Source organism: Macaca thibetana, chromosome 19, assembly GCF_024542745.1.
Source record: "Macaca thibetana thibetana isolate TM-01 chromosome 19, ASM2454274v1, whole genome shotgun sequence".
Classification (NCBI taxonomy): Eukaryota; Metazoa; Chordata; class Mammalia; order Primates; family Cercopithecidae; genus Macaca; species Macaca thibetana.
This window is the reverse complement of record NC_065596.1, coordinates 25,008,334-25,031,834: the sequence shown is the minus strand read 5'-3', so window position 1 is coordinate 25,031,834 and position 23,501 is coordinate 25,008,334. Positions and strand designations below refer to the sequence as shown.

The window sequence follows — 23,501 nt, the reverse complement described above, 5'->3', positions numbered from 1 at the left end:
AGTACTCATTGTCCTGGAAGGTAAGGTTCAGGACAAAAAAAAACCAGTGGGAAACTTTCTCCCACCTCCACTAAATAATACACCTGAGTAAACCCTTCATCCAATTACTATGATTTGATCATTATACACTGCATAACGTGTAATGGTGTCTGAGAAGTGTGGGGTGTTGTCCAAAATGCTGTGTCCTTAACAGGTTAGTCTAACATCTAAAATGCATGCCATATGATGTTCCCCTCTTTTGCAAAACCTTTCTCATGAAGCTTTATGGAACTAAAAACCAGTTGGGATTTTTTTCTTCATTCAGTCTCTTTCTCTCACAAAAGCTCCCAGAAAGAAAGATAGCAAAGCCCCCACCAAAGAAACATAGCACAGCTGTACACTGTATGGAAAAAGTCTTAAATGATCAGATAGAAACTTTGGCCTGTTACTGCTTGAAAAATGAAGCTGAACTGAGGACAAAAGCCAATTGCTAAAATATTACTCAAATTGTAGACTGCATGGTTTTCTGTGTTTTAATTAAATGTCATTTCCTTGAATTTATTTTAAGGCTTCTTGCAAGAATCCTTTTCCCAGTACAATTATAATGATGAATTGGGGCTGAGCTCACTAAAATGTTCAAATATATGTCCTATATATGATAGATTTTTCCTATCAAATTAAACAATTCCAGGGAAGCCACTACTTGTTAGGTACTGGTTCAAGGTCATGATCATACAGCAGCAAACAATGTTCCTGCATGGAGCTTAGATTCTAGTGGACACAGATTTTATCATGTCCCTCATTATACTTTTGCTAAAGTTCTGACCTTATCATTTTGAAGTCTTCACTCCTGCATATTGCTTATTGAATGTGAAGGTTCTGATTGAAATGTATTGTATCATTCTTTATAGGGTTTCTCTGTTTTGTGTTCTCTTGACAACTGTGACATTTTGAGCTCTGCTTGAAACTGGTCATATTCATACAAAAAATAGGTTTTCTTCAATGGAATTCAGATGACTATAAAAACTCAGCTCACTCGTGAATTCTTAAAACATGACATTTTATAAATGTTCTCTGCTGTGCGGATTTTCTAGGAAAATGAGAAGTCTAAGTCTTGAAGAGCACCTCTATCACACTCATCATGATTAATGGATTTATCACTATCATGGACTCTCTGATGAATCTGAAGACATGAACTCTTACTAAAGCCCTTACCACACACAAAACATTTGTATGGTTTCTCTCTAGTATGGACTCTCTGATGGGCTTGAAGATGTGAGGTCTGACTGAAGCTCTTACCACACATGCCACATTTATAGGGTTTCTCTCCCGTGTGGATCCTCTGATGAACGTGAAGATATGAGTTCCAGATGAAGCCTTTCCCACATTCTTCACATTTGTATGGTTTCTCTCCTGTGTGGACTCTCTGATGGGCTTGAAGATGTGAACTCCAACTGAAGCCTTTCCCACACACATCACATTTGTAGGGTTTCTCTCTAGTATGGACTTGCTGATGGTCCTGGAGATGCGAACTCTGACTAAAGCCCTTCCCACATGTCTCACATTTGTATGGCTTCTCTCCTGTGTGAACTCTCTGATGGGCCTGAAGGTGAGAGATCTGACTGAAGTCCTTCCCACATGTGTCACATTTGTAGGGTTTCTCTCCTGTATGGACTCTCTGATGGGCCTGAAGGTGGGAATTACGGCTGAAGTTCTTATCACACACATCACATTTGTAGGGTTTCTCTCCAGTGTGGATTCTCTGATGGGCTTGAAGATTTGAGGCCTTACTGAAGCCCTTATCACATACCTCACATGTATATGGTTTCTCTCCAGTGTGAACTCTCTGATGAAGACCAGAATTCCTATTAGATATCCTGTCACTTACTTCCCATTTGTATGTCTTCTCTCTAGAGTGACCTCTCTGATGGGCTTGAAGTTGTGATGTCTGACTGAAGCCTTTATCATATACATCACATTTACATTTACAGGCTCTCTCTCCAGCACTATCTACACAGTGAATGTCAAAATCTAAGCTATGATGGAAGCCCTTCCCACACGTGCCACATGTACACAACTTCTCTCCCGGGTGAGTAAGCTCATGAGAGGGAAGACAGGAGTTCTGGTTGAAGCTCTGGGCACATACCTGACATCTGTGGAGGTTCTCTCCTGTGCTGACTCTCTGATGAGGTTGCACATGTGAGCCCTGACTGAAGCCCTCACCACTGTCACCATTCTGATAGCATTTCTCTCCTATGTGGACACATTGATGCCTGGGAAGCCTTGAGCTGTAACCTATGCCCTTCCCATACTCGATACTTACCTGAGGCTTGTCTTCTAAGTGTAGTTGCTGGTGAAGTTCAAGATTAGAGCTAACACTGAAGCCTTTTCCATTCTCATTAGAGGTTTGCTTTCCTGATTGGATTATGCTATGTTGGGATGATTCCTTCACACAGTCTTTTCCACAATTATTGTGGCTAAAAGCTTTCTCTCTTTTGTTTACTCCATGACCATCATGTTGATGAGCAATCCTTTGCGTAACACAATGGTCACATTTACAGAGATTATTTTTTACATCAATTTGCTGACACCTACTCTGATAATTCTGTGGTTCTCTCAGATACATTTTCCTCCAGAAATCCCAGGTGGTCCTCATTGGAAGCTCTTGATTTTTGATGCTATTTGAACTCTCCCCTTGCCCCTTTATTGTATAGTTCTCATCTTCAGAGACCTGAATATTCTCCTGTCCATACCTGACAGGGGGAATCACCTTGTTTTAGCAACTTGGACCTCTGGCCTTGAAGATTTATTATGAAGTCTTGATTACTGGTTAATTTACTTGTAAATTGTTCCCATATTTGCCAGCATATAAGTTCTTCATATGAAAGGAATCTTAATCTTACTTCTTGAAGGATATCTATCTCATTTTGATTCCTGTGTCCTGGAATGATAAAGAGAACTCAGAAATGAAAATGAAGACAAGTGAATATTTGTTCAGAAATAAAAAACATTTCACAGGTTGACCACACTGGGAAACCTTAATAAACCAGTGGAGAATTCAGCTTGACTTTATCATTGGTTTTTTTTTTTTCTTTTTTTTTTTTTTGAGACGGAGTCATGCTCTGTCGCCCAGGCTGGAGTGCAATGGTGTGATCTCGGCTCACTGCAAGCTCTGCCTCCTGGGTTCACGCCATTCTCCTGTGTCGGCCTCCCGAGTAGCTGGGACTACAGGCAACCGCCACCACACCCAGCTCTTTTTTTTGTATTTTTAGTAGAGATGGGGTTTCACTGTGTTAGTCAGGATGGTCTCGATCTCCTGACCTCATGATCTGCCCGCCTCGGCCTCCCAAAGTGCTGGGATTACAAGCCACCGTGCCCGGCCTATCATTGGTTTTTTTCATGCCTATGGGAACAAAAAAGGCTGGTTTCTATATACAAAATGTTAATGAGACTCATTTAGAGCTATACCAAGATTGTTTTGGTTTTGTTTGTTTTTTTCTTTTTTTGATACGGAATCTCACTCTGTCACCCAGGCTGGAGTGTGGTGGCATGATCTCGGCTTACTGAAACCTCCACCACTGGGGTTCAAGTGATTCTCCCGCCTCAGCCTCTGGAGGAGCTGGGACTACAAGTGCATGCCACCACACCCCATTAATTTTTTTGTATTTTTAGTAGAGACAGGGTTTCACCATGTTGGCCAGGCTGGTCTTGAACTCCTGACCTCAAGTCATCTGCCTGCCTTGGCCTCCCAAAGTGCTGGGATTACAGGTGTGAGCCACCATGCCTGGCCAATACCAAGACTTATGTATGTGGTCAAATACACATACAGAGCAACAAAAAGATGTCCTAGAAAGATGTTATAGAAGAGTAACTTTACCTCCTTGTCCATAAGAATAATCACTTAAAAATCCTCTCCTCTTTTCCATGGCAGATGTATAAAATCTACAAAATCCTGGCTATATGTAAGCCTCAGAATCATGGTTACATTGTACAACCTGCATCTGTATATGATAAAAAGTCCAAAATGGTTAGAAAAGCCTGAATCTCTCCTTCAGCATTTACAAGTGGATTATTAAGTGATGCCAAGAATTCTCAGAGAAAGAGAATCTTTGGCAAAAGTGAAGAGAATATAGAAAAATATCTTCTCTGTCTTGAGAATGAACCCATAAGATAGTACCATTATTTCCTTAATTTAGTTCTTAAAATATACATTTGATGAGCTAGATTTGGGAGAATTCTCCTTCTTTTCAATGAGGTTCTAAGTATATAATATTCAATTAGTGAACATGATAAGTGAAAAAAAAAGGAGAAAACATATTCCCATAGCTGACACACCCTATAGGAGAGTAAAGGCATTGAAAATTGTTGCCACTTGGTTTGACTGAATTTTCTGATAAACCTAAATGGCTAATACAAGATGGTCCCCAGTGATCACTCCCCGTTGGAATCCACTCCCTTTTGAAGTCCCCTCCCACACTGTATCAAGCTTGGTCTGTGAAACCAATAGAATATGGCAGAAGTGATGATCTGTCACTTCTGATGCTAGGTCATAAAAACACTGTGCTTCTATCTTCCTCTCTCCTGAATCACTGGGTCTGGGGGGAACCAGCTGCCATGTTTTGAGGACACTTCAGCAGCCCTAGGGAACGGCTCACTTAGCAAGGATGCGAGGCCTCCTGCCACAGCCATGTGAACGAGCCCACCTTGGAAGCAGGTCCTTCAGTCCCAGTCAAGCCTTCCGGGGACTGCAGCTGCGTCACTCTTTGACAACAGCTTTTTGAGATCCTGAGCGAGAACCCCTCAGCTAAGCTGCTCCCGTATGCCTAACCCACAGAAACTGTAAACCAGTGTTCGTTGTTTTAAGGTGCTAAGGTTTTTGTTTTGTTTTGAGACGAAGTTTCGCTCGTGTTCCCAAGGCTGGAGTGCAATGGTATGATATCAGCTCAATGCAACCTCTGCCTTCGGGGTTCAAGTGATTCTTCTGCCTCAGCCTCCCCAGTAGTTGGGATTACAGGCAGCCGCCACCACACCTGGCTAATGTGTGTGTGTGTGTGTGTGTGTGTGTATTTTTAGTAGAGATGGGGTTTCACCATGTTGGCCAGGCTGGTCTCGAACTCCTGACCTCAGGTGATCTGCCTGCCTCAGCCTCCCAAAGTGCTGGGATTACAGGTGTGAGCCACCGCATCTGGCCAAGGTGCTAAGTTTTACAGTAATTTGTTATACAATAATTGATGACTAACATAGGTGTCATAAAAATTATAACTAGGCTGAACATACGTCAGAAGAGTAACTATGTGCTGAAATAGTCCTTTAATGACACCTCTTTATTCCCTGCCTGTGAACTTTCTCCAGGAGAAGTAAAGATGGTGAGATCCACTCAGCACCCTTCTCTGTAAGGTTTTGTTTATTGATCCTTGAGGGAGAAGATGCCCTTTAATTTGTACTTCTGTCCAGTGAAAATAGACCTCAGGAATATTTTGTGTAGGTGGAGCTGGGTACCTAGATGGACAGGCAGAGTGTGAAACCCTGAAAAAGTCTGATGTTCACTCTGAAGAGAGGTGAGGGTAGAATACACTGTCAGATTTGTTCAGTTTTCCAAGGGCTGTAAGTTACATAGTTATATCCTTTTGTCAAAACTCATCCAATTGCACGCTTAAGGTGTGCACATGTAAATTTTAACTCAGTAAAAAAGAACTGTAAAACAAGCCATTTTACTTTCTGAAAATTTAGGGAGCTATACACTTACAATTTGTACAGTTTTCTGTATATATTTCAATAAAAATTTGGCCAAAAATTAAAAAAAAATAAAGATTTGTGGCTGGGCATGGTGGCTCATGCCTATAATCCCAGCACTTTGGGAGGCCAAAGCAGGCAGATCACAAGGTCAAGAGATGGAGACCATCCTGGCCAACATGGTGAAACTCCATCTCTACTAAAAATACGAAAATTAGCTAGGTGTGGTGGCGTGCTTCTATAGTCCCTGCTACTTGGGAGGCGGAGGTAGGAGAATCGCTTGAACCTGAGAGGCAGAGGTTGCAGTAAGCCGAGATTGTGCCACTGCACTCTAACCTGGCGACAGAGCAAGACTCCATCTCAAAAAAAAAAAAAAAAAAAAGTAAAGATTTGCTCAAGGAGGCAAAGAAGAAGTTGGGAAGCTACCTATTAAGAAAAAAAAAAAAAAGGACAATGGCAATAACTGGGATCAAATTCCCAAGTTTAGGTTTGTACACAAAAATGAGGCAGTCAGAAACAAAAAAAAGAAAATTTTAAAAAATGAGGCAGTCAGCCAAAGAAGTCAGCATCCAACATTCCTGATTGCAATGCAGTAAACTTTCATGCAGCATGGAGATACAAGAAAATAAAAGATAAGATTGAAAAGATTTTACTACCCCAGCTACTTCCAAAATCCAGGGTCTGTCTCTCTCAGCTAAGCAGAGAGATTCTCTTGGGTTTTTGGTTTGCTTTTTTGTTTGTTTGATTTAGTTTTGGGTTTTGGTGGGTAAAGTCAAGTAGGAATGACTTTAATTCATATATTTTAGGTATTTATGATGTATATTCAAATTAAAGATAAATGAAGGAAGGAGTGAAGAAAAGGGGGAATGAAATAAGGAAGAGAAAGAATAGAAGGAGAGGGGTGAAAGCAGCGCAGGGAGGTTGTCCCTGGGTGTATGGATAAGGCAACTCTCACCAAAGGTCATGCAGATAACACAGGTTAGGGAGAGCTGTGAGGGAGCCATTTCACTACTATTCAAATGAAAACACCTATCCATTCGTCCATTAACTGACGTTACTGACATCAGTCCATTAACCCATTCAGTCACTCATTCAACAAATATTGAATGAACGTGTACTATGTGCCAAGCCTATGAAAGGCAATAAGGATCAGCAATTTTAAAACAGGTAAAATTAGTGTTGGGCACAGTAGTGTACTCCTGTAGTCCCAGCCCAGGAGTTTGAGCTGCAGCAAGCTATGATTGTATCACTGCACTCTAGCCTAGGTGAAAAAGCCAGACCCCCATCTCTAAGAAAAGAAAAAGAAAAATGAAAAGAAAACAGGTAAAATTCTTACACTCATGAAGTTACACTCTAGTGGGGAAAGAGATCATAAAAAAGTAAACAAAATATAATACATGAATATGTCAGCTGGTGATTGATGGTTAATCACAAAGTCAGGCAGAATAAAGAGATGGGTATTTAATTAAATGTATTTATTTATTTTTGAGACAGGGTCTTGTTCTGTCACCCAGGCTACAGTGCAGTGGCACAATTATAGCTCACTGCGAGCTAATTTTTTTATTTGTTGTAGAGGTGGGGTCTCGCTGTGTTGTCCAGGCTGGTCTTAAACTCTTGGCCTCAAGTGATCCTCCCACCTTGGCTTCCCAAAGTGCTGAGATTACAGGGATGAGCCATCCCGCCCAACCAAGGATAGGTATTTTAAACAGGGTAGTCAAAGCAGGTTTCTGTGATGTTTCTATGATGAGATGACATCTGACCAGACACAAAGGAAGTAGGTAGGGAGCCAAGAGGATGTATGAGGTAAGAACATCCCATGCAGACAGAACAGCAGGGCTTCAGGTAGAGAGAAATACATGCAGGCCAGGCACAGTGGCTCACGCCTGTAATCCTAACACTTTGGGAGGCTGAGGTGGGAGGATTGCTTGAGCTCAGGAGTTTGAAACCAGCCTGGTAACATGGTAAGACCTCATCTCTACCAAAAAAATACATACATATATATATAAAAAATATATGTATGTATTTTTAAAATTAACCTGGTTTAGTGGCATGTGCCTGTAGTCCCATTCCAGCTACTCAGGAGGCTGAGGTGAGAAGATCAATTGAGCCCGGGAGGTCGAGGCTGCAGTGAACCATGATTGCACCACTGCACTTCAGCCTGGGCCACAGAATGAGACCCGTCTTTAAAAAAACATAAAAAACAAAAGCACACTGGGCATGTATAAGAAACACACAGCAGTCTTGTGTGGCTGGAAAGCAGTGAGTGAAAGGCAAAGGATAGGAAATAAATTCACAGGGAGTGGGTGGCCAGGTCACATAGGACCCTGAAGGCTCATACAGATTTCGGAATTAATGAGTGAGATGGGAAGTCGCAGAAGGGTTTTGAGCCAAGGAGCAACATGATCTGACTTACATGATCTGGCTGCTATGTGGAGAATGGACTGGAGGGAGGCAGAAGGAGGAAGGTCATGTGCAAGCTGCTGCAGTAAACCGCGGTGATGAATGCTGAGGGCTTGGGCCAGGCTGGTGGCCTAGGAGGTGGTGAGGAGGAGAGGACTGGGTTGTACCGTGCAAAGACTCAGAGCTGCATGGTTCTCACCTGAACAGCCATCTCTTTGGATTTCTGTCTCCATCAGCCAAAGCTTGTCTTCTCTTCCCAACTGTAGTATCACATCTAGTTTGAAGGGGTGATAGCCTGTGAAAAAGAAATGGCATATATATAAAGTGAACTGCATTATAGTAAAAAATTTTAATTCCAACACTACCATCTTCATGCGCTCTAAGTAGTATTTTTCAAAATTGTGATCATGAACTGCTATCTGAATACCTTTTAATTTGTGATCCGGTACACAAATACATAAGTGTCAATCACTGAATCAAGTGATCAGATAATCTGATCCTATCCATTGTCTACTTTGATCACATCTTTCCTGTTTCTGCTTACAATTTTTGCTGCACTGAGTGCAGTTCTTGACAAGGAGCTATAATATTTCTACTTCATTTCATTAAACACAATATAACTCACCAACTGATTTCAAAGCCCACCAAGATTTCACAACAGCAGTTTGAGAAAAATAGACAAAGTATAGACAAGGTATCCCTGGGGAATTAGGAAATTCACATCCCCAAGTTCAGGGAAGCATTTTAAGCATCTCAAAGTCTTAAATAATTGAAAGCAGGACGGTCCAGAGGGCTGACTTTCAGTTACAATTTGAGGCGCTTGTGCTCACCCACTGACAGCAAGTTCCTGAAGTTCTCCAGCATCACATCTTGGTACAGCTTTCTCTGGGCAAGGTCCAGCAACCCCAACTCCTCCCTGGTGAAGACCACAGCCACATCCTTGAATGTCACCATCCCCTACAACATCAAGCAGATACAATCTCAATCTGATGGCCAATATCTACTGGGAGAGAGGCAGCACTAAGCAGGTAGAAAGAACAGGCAGGAAAATGTTCTGGATTGTGAAGGCCTCAAATCAACTTTAAGTAGCTTCCTCCTTTTCTCCATCCCACATGCCAGTCTCATAGACTCCTTTTCCACAGTCACATCAAAAGTGTATGCTACTAAAAAATAACCCCTGTGTATTTGGTGACATTTGTAAGTATTCCAGCAGTAAATGCCCCAGCACTGTAAACCTTGACTCATACGGAATATGTATTTTATAACTTGACTGATACTACGAAATTGTCCTAGAAATGTTGGGTCAATTTAGTACCAACGCCGAAAAAGGTGTTTGCACATGCATGTTTATAGTAGCACAATTTGCAATTGCAAAAATGTGGAACCAACCCAAATGCCCATCAATCAATGAGTAGATAATGAAACTGTGTGGCCAGGCACAGTGGCTCACGCCTGTAATCCCAGCACTTTAGGAGACTGAGGCGGGTGAATCATGAGGTCAGAAGTTTGAGACCAGCCTGGCCAACATGGTGAAACCATCTCTACTAAAAATACAAAAAAGTGGTCGCAAGTGCCTGCAATCCCAGCTACTCGGGAGGCTGAGGCAGGAGAATTGCTTGAACCTGGGAGGCAGAGATTGCAGTGAGCCAGGATCACGCCACTGCACTCCAGCCCAGGCGACAGTACAAGGCTCTGTCTCAAAAAAAAAAAAAAAAAAAAAAAAGGGAAAAGAAACTGTGGTGTGTATATATATATATATATATGATGGAATAGTACTCAGCCATAAAAAGGAATGAATTAATGGCATTCACAGCAAGCTGGATGATATTGGAGACTATTATTCTATATGAAGTAACTCAGGAATGGAAAACCAAACATCGTATGTTCTCACTCATAAATGGGAGCTAAGCTATGAGGATCCAGAGGTATAAGAATGACACAATGGACTTTAGGGCCTCAGCTGAGGGATAACAGAGGATGCCTCTGGGGAGTAAAGAACTAACTTGAAAGAGACAGGAGGGACCTTTTTGGGGTAATATAAGTGTCCTATATCTTGTTCTGAGTGGTGGGCTAATGCAATTATACAACTGTCAGAGTGGGATATACAACTGTTATTGACCTGACCACTTAAGAGATATGTAATTTTGTAAGTAAATATTGCATTTTTAAAGCCTCATGAAAAAGTATTGCAAATTGAAATAACATTTAGAGACACAATATTGTGTATGTTTGTTCATAGCCTCTGAAAAATTAGACACAAAATGAAAACCCTTCTCAGACAAATACATAAAGAAACACTAAATCATACAAAACTCTAGTGATAACATTAACTGAAAAAAGAAAATTATATATAGAATGCGACTGTAGTTCTGTAAAATACACTGATAAGTATACATATAAGACACACAATATGTAAATACATATAAAATAGTATGGAGGAAATAGATGATTTGTATTTTAGTGTAGTAATGTGGACGTTTTCTCCCATTTTTTGATATCTATGAATTTTTGTACCACTACTTATGAAATAAAGAAGATAAACTACCAAAACTAAAAACAAAACAAAAGCTAAAGACATAAACAAAAAATTGAACCAATCGACAAGTAACTAGCAGATCCCAAATACCTGTTTTCCTCCTTTATCTTTCTCAAGAAAGAGAGAAAAAAAAGTGTCTAATTTTTGAGGGAAAGAGATGTCATTTTAAGAGATAAAAATCAAAACTCAACTCACCCGAAACTTGGTCATTTTCTCCTGCTCCTTCTAGGGAAGGGCAGGGTCCTGCGAAGGCAGAACTGGGAAAAGAAAGAAGCCATGAGAAATAGGCCATAGCCCACGTGGCCATCCTGGGTGAATTTTTAAAAGGTGGCCGGGCATGGTGGCTCACACCTGTAATCCCAGCACTTTGGGAGGCCGAGGCAAGCAGATTGCTTGACCTCAGGAGTTCGAGACTAGCCTGGGCAACATGACGAAACCCCATCTCTACAAAAAAATACAAAAATTAGCCGGGTGTGGTGGCACACACCTGTAATCCCAGTTACTCTGGAGGCTGAAGTGGGAGGATGGCTCGAGCCTGGAAGGTGGAGGTTGCAGTGAGCCAAGATGGTGCCACTGTACTCCAGCCTAGGCAATACAGCCAAACTTTGTCTCAAAAAAAAAAAAAAAAAAAGACCCTTTCTTCAGCACATATCACTAGCCGCTCAGCCAGGGGCCCTTCTGCAGTAAACAACCTGCCCGATTCGAAGTAGCAAGCCTAACATAAGAGCCCTTTGTAGTTTCCAGGGTTATCATTCTCATACTGGACACTGGGAAATGAAAGGCAGCAGAATGTACTTGCTACAAAAGTGGATTCTGGGGTCACAAGGTCTGGGGTCAAATCCTGGCTTGGCTACTAACTCTTTAAGCTCATTAACCTCCCCATTCCTCAAATCCGTCACCTGCAAATGAGAAAAATAGTGCTTTCTTGCAAGATTATTATAAGGGTCAAATGTGTGAACAGATGGAAACTCTTATAAATGATTTCCCTGTAGTTGCACAAAAGCAGATGATATTATGCATCATAAAATTGTTGTTACAAATGTCTTTTGCCATCATTTCCAACAAAAGAGTCTTTTATAACATCCAGATTTCAAAGACTGTACAATGCTTTATCTTATGAAATTCACCTTTACCTCTGAAAAGTCTATAATTCTGATTGGCTACATGACTTACTACTTTGTTGTCCTGTAATATTTCATTGATATCAGTGTTCAGTTTTATAAAAGGTATAAATATTTATGAATTTTCTTCATGTAGACAGGAGAGTCTTAGTGGTGTGTCTCCCTTTCCCATGCTCACTGTCGTAAGGAAATACTAATTTAAAATGTGTCTCTGCGATTGTTTTTTCTAATTTTGAATGAAAGTTTGACAGTATGTGTCTCACTTAAGTGAAAAATACTGTAGTACTAATAATAGATCCTAATCTACAGAGTTGCTTTTGGGATTAAGTGAGCAAATCAAATAGTCTTGGCTAGGCTAATCCATAGAGACAAAAAATAAATTAATAGTTGCCAGAGGCTGAGAGAGGAGATAGTAAAGAATGATGGCTAGGGAATAGGAGGTTTCTTTTGGGGGTGATACAGATGTTCTTGAATTAGAAAATAGTGATGGTTGTACAACCTAACATTGTGAATACACTAAATGCCGCCGAATTGTACACTTTAAAAGGGTGAATTATATGGTATATGAATTATGACTCAATTTTTAAAATAGTGGGGAAAAGCCTTGATTCAGTGTCGGGCACATTATATAAGCTCTCAGTAAGTGATGACATGATGACTGTTGTTCCCATTTAGTGGATGAGGAAGCTGAGGATTACTGAGATTAAGTTACCCAAGGTCACAGAGCTGGTGAGGTGAGACTGCATCTAAATCCAGCTGAGTCCGGAGCCTGTCTCTTAATCGTGTCTCCTTCTCTAATCAGAAATATGAAGACATGGAAGGAGTCATGTCTTAGAGATCAGAGAAAGGGGAGTTGGAGGGTGTGAACTGCTGAAAATGATCTGCTGAGAGATACTGGAGCCAGATGATGAGGAACCTAATATCCTAATTGACTCTTCTGACGTACTAGCTCTTTGTGCCTGTTTCCTTGCCCATAAAGTGAGGACAACAACAGCATCTACTTCGTAGGGTTATTAAGAGGTTTCAGTGAGTATATACAAGATAGCGTTCAATACAGATAGCTACTCCCGTTCACGGCTCCTCCTACTTCAGGCAGAAACACTCTAGTAGGGAAAAGAGCAATGTATTCTCTTCTCAAAGCTAGGGAGAGATCAGTTCTTAACATCCAATTCCCTTTGTTCTGGTCCTATATTTCCCTGCACCCTCCTGCTCTGCTCAGTAACAGGATTTTGCAAGACTTGACATTTCACAACATTTAGTAGAAAAAAGCAAATGGGGTCTGGAGTGCCTGGCTCAGCTCTGCTCACTATATGTACCAGGGCCACTTTTCTAGGCCTGAATTTCCAGACTTTGTTCATTCCTAGGTTGTCAAGTCCTCTCGTGCCTTTGCTCCTGCCACTCTGCCTCCAGAGAGGACCAGCTTCCCTGTCCTTCTCTGTAATCTCTCCTCTTGGAAGCATTCTGAGTAGCTGGGGCATTTGGGGTATAATTAGTAAATCAAGCATCTGTTTTGCCTGTGAGATAATGAACAATTACTCATCTTTTTATCCCAAGCACCTAGAGTATAGTGAGTATTTGATGCACACGGAATCAAAGAATGACACACAGACAAGGATTGTACTAATTGATCTCCAAGATTCTCTTGAGCTACAAAATTCTGAGGCTATTCCTAATTGGGAGGAGAAGATGAACTTTATCTGTCAATTTCTTCTTGCTTTTTAATTTCATTTGCTTTGCTCAATTAACATCAAGGTCATCCTTAAAAGTGAAATCATTAAGCCGGGCGCAGTGGCTCACGCCTGTAATCCCAGCACTTTAGGAGGTTGAGGTGGGTGGATCACTTGAGGTCAGGAGTTCGAGACCAGCCTGGCCAACATGGTGAAACCCTGTCTCTCCTAAAAATATAAAAATTAGCCGGGCATGGTGGCAGGCACCTGTAATCCCAGCTACTCAGGAGGCTGAGGCACAAGAATCGCTTGAGCCTGGGAGTGGGAGGTTGCAGTGAGCTGAGATCGTGCCACTGCACTCCAGCCTGGGAGACAGAGGGAGACTCAATCTCAAAAAAAAAAAAAAAAGTGAAATCATTCATAAAAGGGTCATAGATTGTGGATAATGTAAACCCTATCTATTTATTTATTTTAATAGCAGTGTCAGGTATTTACTCAAATGTCATCTCCTCAGAGTTCTTCCCTGCAAATCCTTTAAAAATTTTTTCTTTGATTATTACTCTTGAGCATCTCCCAGTCATTGCCTAAGCTGTGAAACCATTTCTTTTCCTCTTTTTATTTTTATTTTTAATTTTTTTGAGACACACTTTCATTCTCTTTTCCAGGCTGGAGTGCAGTGGCATGATCTCAGCTCACTGCAACTTCTGCATCCTGGGCTCAAGCGATCCTCCTACCTCAGCCTCCCGAGTAGCTGGGACCACAGGTGTGTGCCACCACATCCAGCTAATTTTTTAATTTTTTTTGTAGAGATGGAGTCTCACTATGTTGCCCAGGCTGGTGTTGAACTCCTGGGCTCAAGCCACCCTCCTGCCTCAGCCTTCCAAAGTGTTGGGATTACAGGCATGAGCCACTGCACCCCCATGGAACTGACATTTCTCAGGGCTGAAGGAGAGTGTGGCACAAAGTTCAAGAACCCACTCTGCCTGAGCTCAAACTCCCAGTTCAGGCTCTTTCCTGTTGTTTTACTTTGGGAAGATAAATATTTTACCCATCAGTGTTGTCATCTGTAAAATAGGAATGATAATATTATCATTGTTATGAAGATTAAGCTAACTAATGCATGTAAAGCCTATAGAAGAGACCCTGGCACTCATTGTATTAACAATTATTACTCATTCATGAACACATGCCTAATCCAACCTCCCGTTTATTCCATAAATATTTGAGCTTTTGCCCAGCAGGAAAAATAATATTGCTAATGAGCGAAGGAAATCTGTTCTCCAACTGAGCAGAAATAGCAATAGCATGTATTAAGTCCTCTCACGTTGGGACAATGTTACAAAGAGTCAGGGGGTCGACACCCTCCTCTCTGCAGTCCTCCGGTTAGTCAGGGCTAAGGAAGGAAAGGGGGTTGGAAGATATCCAAACTGTGTTTCTGGTCCAGGATGAATGACAGTGGACATCCCCAGGCACCACATGGAGGTGAGACACACTCATGCCTTAAAGGAGAAGGAAAAATAAAAAAGATGGAGAGAAAATTGACGCCCCCCTCCCCCCGTTAGGAAGCCAGGAACAGCCCCGCGGAGTGCAAGGATCAGAGAAGGGTGAGTGGCGCTGCACCTGGAGCTCAGAACCCACCGCGGGGTCACAGAACCTTTCAGAGACTGAACGTCTCTCCTCTCCGGGAAGAAATAAGAGATTGGCAACAACCAGCCACCTTTTCAGTGTGTGCCAGGATCGGTCCTAAGCATTTTTACGTCTATCTTACGTAAATCTCACGAAACTCCTACCAGATAGGTACTACTATGAAATTCACTTTACAGAGGAGAAACGGAGAAATTATATGCCAAGATTATATTGCCAGAGGGCGGCAGAGCGTGTGGAAGGTGGGGAAAACCAGGGAACTTGAGCGCCCAGGACACCCTCAAACCAGACGTGCGACCAGGAGCCATTCCCAAATTGGAGACCCATGCACCGCCCTAAAAGCAAAGAGCAAGCAAAACATCGACCCCGCCCTCTGTGGCTTCTCTTTACTGAGGGCGAAGGCAGGCACCTGCGAGTCCCACGCCCAGGCCAGGAAAGCTCGCTGTAGATGCAGAGGTTCCGCGCTGACTCACCTCCCAGAGGGGATTGATGACGGCTGCCTCGCCCTCCTGCAGCGGAAGTGCACAAGGTTGCAACGACTCCTGCACTACACTTCCCAGAATGCCCGAGCGGAAACAGGCTACCGTCCCGCCCCGTCAAACGGAAGTAGTCTTAGCTACTTGGTTCTTACGCACTACGCTTCCTAAAATCTTCCGCAAGGCAGACCTTGCCACTTTAAATAATTTATTTATTTTTATTTATTTTTTATTTATTTATTTTTTTGTTGAGACGGAGTCTCGCTCTGTCACCCAGGCTGGAGTACAGTGGCCGGATCTCAGCTCACTGCAAGCTCTGTCTCCCAGGTTTATGCCATTCTCCTGCCTCAGCCTCCCGAGTAGCTGGGACTACAGGCGCCCGCCACCTCGCCCGGCTAGTTTTTTTTTTTTTTGTATTTTTAGTAGAGACGGGGTTTCACCGTGTTAGCCAGGATGGTCTCGATCTCCTGACCTCGTAATCCGCCCGTCTCGGCCTCCCAAAGTGCTGGGATTACAGGCTTGAGCCACCGCGCCCGGCCAATTTATTTATTTTTAAATATGTAAGTGGATTCAGTTAACTGTTCTCAGGGGCTATTAGCGCTTGACCTTTATTTTTCTGTTCCTTCCCTGTTCTGTTTTCTTTGTTTCCTTTCTAAAGTGACACTACAACTAAGTGTGACTGGAAAGTTAAATGTGGCTGTTTCAAAGAGTGGAGAGGCAAAAAAAAAAAAGAAAAAAGAAAATTAAAAAGTGAAGTAAATGTGGCTGTATAGAGAGAAAGGTGAACAGAGAATCTCAAACTTTTTTTTTTTTATCTTATTGCATTCTTTACATGTGCCTGGATATATCTAGACAATGATATCTATCATGAGCAATTCAAAGATGTTAAAGACTCACAAGAAGGAAAAGTAACCTTTGATCGGGTCACAGAACAACAAAATTTTCTCATTTTTGTTGGGTTTAATTGATCACTTTGAAATACAGGGATTTTTGGCAAATGAAAGGAGCTGGCAGGGAAGTGAAGGAAATATGCTAACAGTGAACTATCTAAAATAAGAAATCAAGAAACTATTCCATTTACAAACACTACAAAAAAATTATACCTAGGACTACACTTAACCAAGGAAGTGAAAGAACTCCAGGTTGATAACTATAAAACACTGATGAAAGAAATTGAAGATGACACAGAAAAATGGAAAGATATTCCATATTTATTGATTGGAAGAATTAATGCAGTCAACCCTTGAATAACTCTGGGATTGGGACAGTCACCCCCATCACAGTCAAAAATGCATCTATAGGCTGGTTTGGGTGCAGTAGTGTTACAACTGGTGATCACAACCAGTTCCAGATTTCTTTGTTCCTTCTTCACTCCAACTGCTTCACTTGACTAACCTTAAAAAAAAAAAAAAAAGTTAAAAAGAATGCACGTAAAACTTTTGACTCTCAAAAAAACAGCTAATAGCCTACTATTAAACAGAATCCTTATAGATAACATAAACAATTAAAACATATTTTGTATGTTCCATGTATTATATACTATATTCTTACAATGAAATAAGCTAGAGAAAAGAAAATGTTACTAAGAAAATCAAGAGGAGCCAGGTGCAGTGGCTCATGCCTGTAATCCTAGCATTTTGGGTGGCCAAGGAGGGGCAGATCACGAGGTCAGCAGTTTGAGACCAGCCTGGCCAACATGGTGAAACCCCATCTCTACTAAAAATACAAAAATTACCTGGGCTTGGTGGCATATGCCTGTAATCCCAGCTACTCCAGAGGCTGAGGCAGGAGAATTGCTTGAACCCAGGAGGCAGAGGTTGCAGTGAGCTAATATTGTGCCACTGCACTCCAGCCTGAGTGACAGAGCGAGACTCCATCTAAAAATAAAAAAAGAAGAAGAAAAAATCAAGAGAAAGAGAAAATACATTTACAGTACTGTACTGTATTGATACTATAAGTTTACACCATCTGTTTAAGAAACTGTCTTTCTGAAATGGCAGGCAACTGCAGCTTCAGACCTCAATTTACAGTACATATCAAGCAATCCAACTTTTATAATGTCATGACTTTTCTATGCATCTTAGGAGCACTTCCAACATCACTAGTGGCAGTTCACATAGGTCCCATGGTATTATTCAAGATTTATGGTATTGCACTAAACATAATAAGAAATAAGAGGAAACCATGAGATCACTTTTTACTGTAATATACAATTTACTGGAGAGATGAACTGCTCATTTTGAGATGATTAGCATCACTTGGAATTTTAAGCAGATATTCACACACATGAGCTCACCACAATAGTGACAGGAGATAGCTATTAAATTATTACAGTAGTGCAGCATGTACTACAGTTAACTTTATGCAGTTTTGATTTAATATTGCATCTTTGTTTTACATTTCACTGTGAATGTACAGTCTGTGTTTGTGTGTGTAAGTTTTGGTAAGTTTTACCTTTTTATAATAAATTCATATATATTTTATGGTAGTAAATGATAGACTAATATCTACATATATTTTATGCATTCATGATATACCTACATTTTTCTTAATTGTTTGATATTTCTAGGCTACATGGCTTATCTGTGAGCTTTTTCACATGTAAGTGGACCCGTGCAGTTTAAACCTGTGTTGTTCAAGGGCCAACTGTATTGTAATTTGCAAAAAAACCACCTAAATTATATCTTGAAAATGCGTCTTCTCTTATTTCAACTTATATTTTTTTATATCCACTCAGCTTGCTCTTGAGATGATAAATACAATAGAATGATCATCAACAGATCAAGTCAATGTGGAATCCAAAATGAAGTAATATCTAACAGCCTTGTAAAAGCACGTGTATCAAGACTTCTTGCAGAGACTTTCTTTCCAATGTGGTTTTCTCTAGAAAGGAGAAAGTTGTTCTTGTTTTATTTAAGTTATAGGGGGTGGGTATTGTGTATAGGATGGGTAGGAAACTGTCTTCGATATTTTCTACTACAATTTTTTTAGTTCAGTCAGCAGAATTTTGTTATTATTTTAGTACCAAAGGAATTCTGAATCATGTTTTCATCTCAAAGTATTTTCTAACGTCCCTGTAACTTCTATCCCCATTGGTTTTTATGAGTGTGCTGTTTAATTTCCACACATTTGTGAATTTTCCAGTTTTTCTCATTACTGATTTCCCCATTTCATTTTTTTGTGACCTGAGAACATTTCATATGACTTTATCTTTCTGTTGATACGTGATTTTTTAAATTTTTATTGAGACCTGTTTTGTGCCATAATGTATGATCTATCCCAGAAAATGTTTCATGACCACTTGAGAAAAATGTGTATTCTGCTGATTTTAGGTGGGGTGCTTTGTATATATCTGCTAGGAGTTTGGTTTATGTCTTTCCAAGTCCTCTAATTCTTTATTGATCTTTTGTCTGGTTGTTCTATCCATTATTGAAAGTGGTACACTGAAGTCTGAAAACATTGTAGAAATATCCATTTCTCCCTTCAGTTCCATCAATTTTCACATCATATATTTGGGGACTAGCTGTGTAATATCTGTACCGTTATATCTTCTTGATGCATTGACTCTTTTGTCAATATATAATATCATTGTTTGTCTCTCGTCAAGTTTTTACCTAAAGTCTATTTTGTCTAATATTAATACAGTCACCTCAGTTCTCTTTTTTTACATCCTGCATGGAATAATTTTTTTTCCATTTTTTCACTCAACATTATTTTTGTCTTTGGATTGCAAATAAGTCTCTTATAGACAGCATATAGTTGGATCATGCTGTTTTATCCATTCTGCCAACTTTTGCCTTTTAACTGGAGAGCTTAATTATTTGCATTTAAATTAATTCCTGATTTAGAAAAGGCCTTGCTTCTTTCACTTTGTGATGTGTTTTCTACATGGCTTATCTTTTTTGTTCCTAGGTCTCTCGATTAATGCCTTCTTTTCTGTTTGACGTTTTTGTAGCATACCTGTTTTGTTTTTGTTTCCATTTTGAGACAGGGTCTCACTGTCACCCAAGCTGGAGGGCAGTGGTGTGATCTCAGCTCACTGCAACCTCTGCCTCCTGAGTTCAAGTGATTCTCATGCCTCAGCCTCCCAAATAGTTGGGACTACAGGCATGCACCATCATGCCCAGTTAATTTTTGTATTTTTAGTAAAGATAGGGTTTCACCATGTTGGGCAGGCTGGTCTCAAACTCCTGACCTAAAGTGATCCACCCACCTTGGCCCTCCCAAAATGCTGGGATTACAGGCATAAATCACATGCCTGATCTGTAGTGTACCATTTAAATTTTCTTCTTATTCCCTTTTCTGCATATTTTATTTTCTTAGTGATTAACCTTGGAATACAGTTAACATCTTTTTTCTTTTTTGAAATGAGGTCTCATTCTGTCACCCAGGCTGTAGTGCAATGGTGTGATCTTGACTCACTGCAGCCTCGAACTCCTGGGTTCAAGTGGTCCTCCAGCCTCAGACTCCTGCATAGTTAAGACTACAGAAATGTGCCATCACACCCAGCTAATTAAAAAAAAAAATGTAGAGACAGGGTCTCTCTATGTTTCCCAGGCTGTTCTCAAACTCCTGGCCTCAAGCAATCCTCCTGCCTCACCCTCCCAAAGTGCTGGGATAACAGATGTGAGCCACCACAGCTGGCCTATTTTTCCAAATACTACTGTGAAAAAATTTAAAGATGCAAAAGTGTTGAATAGTATTAATTCAAACTATATTATAATACATTAAAGAAGTTAATATAGTCTGAATTAATGCTAACCTAGCTTCTACAGTATAAAATATCCTGCCCCCATATATCTGTCCTTCTCCCTTTAGGATTTGAAAAAATTACATCTTTATACATTGTGTGCCCCATTAACATAGATTTATAATTATTTTACTCATTTTTCTTTAAATCATATAGGAGTTATGAGCCAATAATACAATAATATTGGCTTTTGTGTTTGCCTATGTAGTTACTTTACCAGTGTTCTTTATTCGTTTACATGGCTTCAAGATACTATTTACTCTCTTTTCACTTCTGCTTGAAGTATTTTGTATTTCTTGTAGGGCAGGCCAACTAGCAATGAACTCCCTCAGTGTTTGTTTATCTAGGAATATCTTAATTTCTTCTTAATTTTTGAAGGATAGTTTTGCCAGATATAGGATTCTTGGCTAACAGGGTTTTTTTTTTTTTTTAATTATTTCGTTACTTTAAATATGTCATCATACTGGCTTCTGGAGATCATGATTTCTGATGAAAAGTGGGTTATTAATCTTTTATAGAGCCTTTGTACATGAGGAGTCACTTCCTTTTGCTGATTTTGAGCCTCTCTTTGTCTTTTTATGGTTTGATTATAATGTGTCTTGGTATGGATCTCTATGCATTTATTCCTCTTGGAGTTCCTTGAGCTTCTTATATGTGTAGACTCACGTTTTTATAAGTTTGAGAAGTTTTTGAACATTATTTCTTCAAATATTCCTTATACTCCTTTCTCTCTCCTCTCTTATCATGACTCCCATTGTGCATATGTTGATATGCTTGATGGCATCCCACAGATATCTTAGTTCTACTTATTTTTCCTTCTGCTCCTCAGATGGAATAACTTCAATTTACTTATCTTAGTTCACTGGTTTTTGTGCTTGCTTAAATATGCTGTTGAAATCCTCTAGTGAATTTTCATTTCAGTTATTGTACTCTTCAGGTCCAAAATTCATGGTTTTTAAATAATTTCTACCTATTCAGTATCTTATTTTCAGACATCATTCTCCTGGTTTTATTATTATTTTTGTTCATGGTTTCCTGTTGCTCTTTGAGAACATTTAAGACAGTTTATTTAAAGTCTTTGTCTAGTCCAGTGTCTATGTTTCCTTGGGGACAGTTTCTGTTCATTTATTCTGGGAATGGACCATAATTTTTTATTTGCATGCTCTTTTTTTTTGTTGTTGTTGTTTTATAATGTGGTATCTCTTAAAGTCAGATTCTTCCTCCTGCTCAGTTTGTTTTTATCTTATTGTGGATTATAATGGTTTGTTTAGTGACTGTTTAATTGTGTCTCCCAAAAAGATATGTAGAAGTCTTAACCTGTGAACACGACCTTACTTTGAAATAGGGTTTTTGAAGATGCAGTCAAGATGAGGGCATTAGGGTGTACCCTCATTCAGTATGACAATGTCCTTATTAGAAGAGTAACATACCATATCAAGACAGAAACACATGGGGAGAATGCCATGTGACCACAGGGGCAGAGCTTGAAGTGATACAGCTAAAAGCCAAGGAATATCAAAGATGAATGGATACCACCAGAAGCTACTAAGAGGTAATAAAAGAGAGCATGGCCCTTCTGACACTTTGATTTTGGCGGTCTAACCTGCAGAAAACTGGGAGAAAATAAATTTTTATTGTTCAAGCCACCTAATTTTGTGCCATGTGGTAACGGCAGCTCCGGGAAATGAATAGTGAGTTTTCTAAATGACTTTTTTTTTTTGTAAAACTGACATTTCCTGTATTGTGTGGTATCTAAGGCCTCTATTCTTTTCACTTATTTTTACCCATTGTGTTAACAGGGATTTCCTTGAATGTCTGGATGAAAAACAAACAAAAAAGGAAAAATATTTGCCCACTCTTTGTGCAATGACTCTGTGTTGGAGCCCTCTTTCAATGCTTAACCAGGCCATTTACAACTCTGCCAAAGCCTTCTCTTATTGCTTGCACTAAGCCGAATATCAGTCAGTGGTAAAAGCCTGCAGTCTTTTCAGGTCATTTCTGAACATATGTTCTCCTCTGAGCATGTGCGTGCCTTTCTAAATTTCCTGGTGTATGTAGAGAGCTTTTCAATACCCTACTTCCTCACAGAATCTCTCTCCCCAGATTTTCCTCCCAAGTTGTCATCCTGTATACTGTTTGCTTCAACAGTAATCTCTCACCTTAAGTGACAGTGGGTTGTTCATTTGCCTTTCAGTGATTTAGAGGAATGTACTCTTCAATTAGCCACTTTTCCACCATGATAGAGTTCCAAGTCAGATAAGATAAAACCAAGTGACTTGCAACAGTCCTTCAAGTAGCCCTCAGACAGTTCAAAACAGACAAATACAATTGAGAACAAGGTCTGCTCCACTGCCGCTGGGGCAAGGGATCAGTGTCCTACACTGGGAATATAGGCTGTCACCTTCAAGACCATCACCCAGCTGCAGAGAAAAGTAAATCAAGGGCAAACGAAAGCACCACAAAGCTCCCCTACTATTTTTAAGCTGCTGTTTTCTCTATTCAACATTCCCTGGGTTGTTGTAAACCTTGGACTACTTTTCAGAGTTCTGATGACACTGAATCTGACAGGTTTTTTAAGATCATTTTTGTTTTGTTTCTGTGGAAGGATGGGCCCTTGAAGCTACCTAATCCATCTTTTCCCTGACATTACTTTGCCATTTTTTTTTTTTTTAATACTTTAAGTTATGGGATACATGTGCAGAACGTGCAGGTTTGTTACATAGGTATACACATGCCATGGTGGTTTGCAGCACCCACCAACCCATGATCTATATCAGGTATTTCTTCTAATGCTATCCCTCCCCTAGCACCTCAACCCCTGAAAGGCCACAGTGTGTGATGTTCCCCTCCCTGTGTCCATGTGTTCTCATTGTTCAACTCCCACTTGTGAGTGAGAACATGTGGTGTTTGGTTTTCTGTTCCAGTGTTAGTTTGCTGAGAATGATGGTTTCCAGCTTCATCCATGTCCCTGCAAAGGACATGAACTCATCCTTTTTTATGGCTGCGTAGTATTCCATGGTGTATACGTGCCACATTTTCTTTATCCAGTCTATGATTGATGGGCATTTGGGTTGGTTCCAAGCCTTTGCTATTGTGAATAGTGCTGCAATAAACATACGTGTGCATGTGTCTTTACAGTAGAAAGATTTATAATCCTTTGGGTATGTACCCAGTAATGGGACTGCTGGGTCAAAG

General features: G+C 40.4%; 1 protein-coding gene across 1 annotated transcript; it reads right to left on the bottom strand.

Annotated features, from left to right (window-relative positions):
* Positions 1-498: 498 nt before the first annotated feature.
* Positions 499-15,612, bottom strand: ZNF233 (zinc finger protein 233). The gene is given in 7 exon segments (XM_050772037.1): positions 499-1,171; positions 1,174-2,717; positions 2,719-2,920; positions 8,312-8,407; positions 8,943-9,069; positions 10,844-10,905; positions 15,554-15,612. Coding segments are annotated over 6 exon segments (2,013 nt in total). The 5' UTR covers positions 10,859-10,905; positions 15,554-15,612; the 3' UTR covers positions 499-1,142.
* Positions 15,613-23,501: the final 7,889 nt, after the last annotated feature.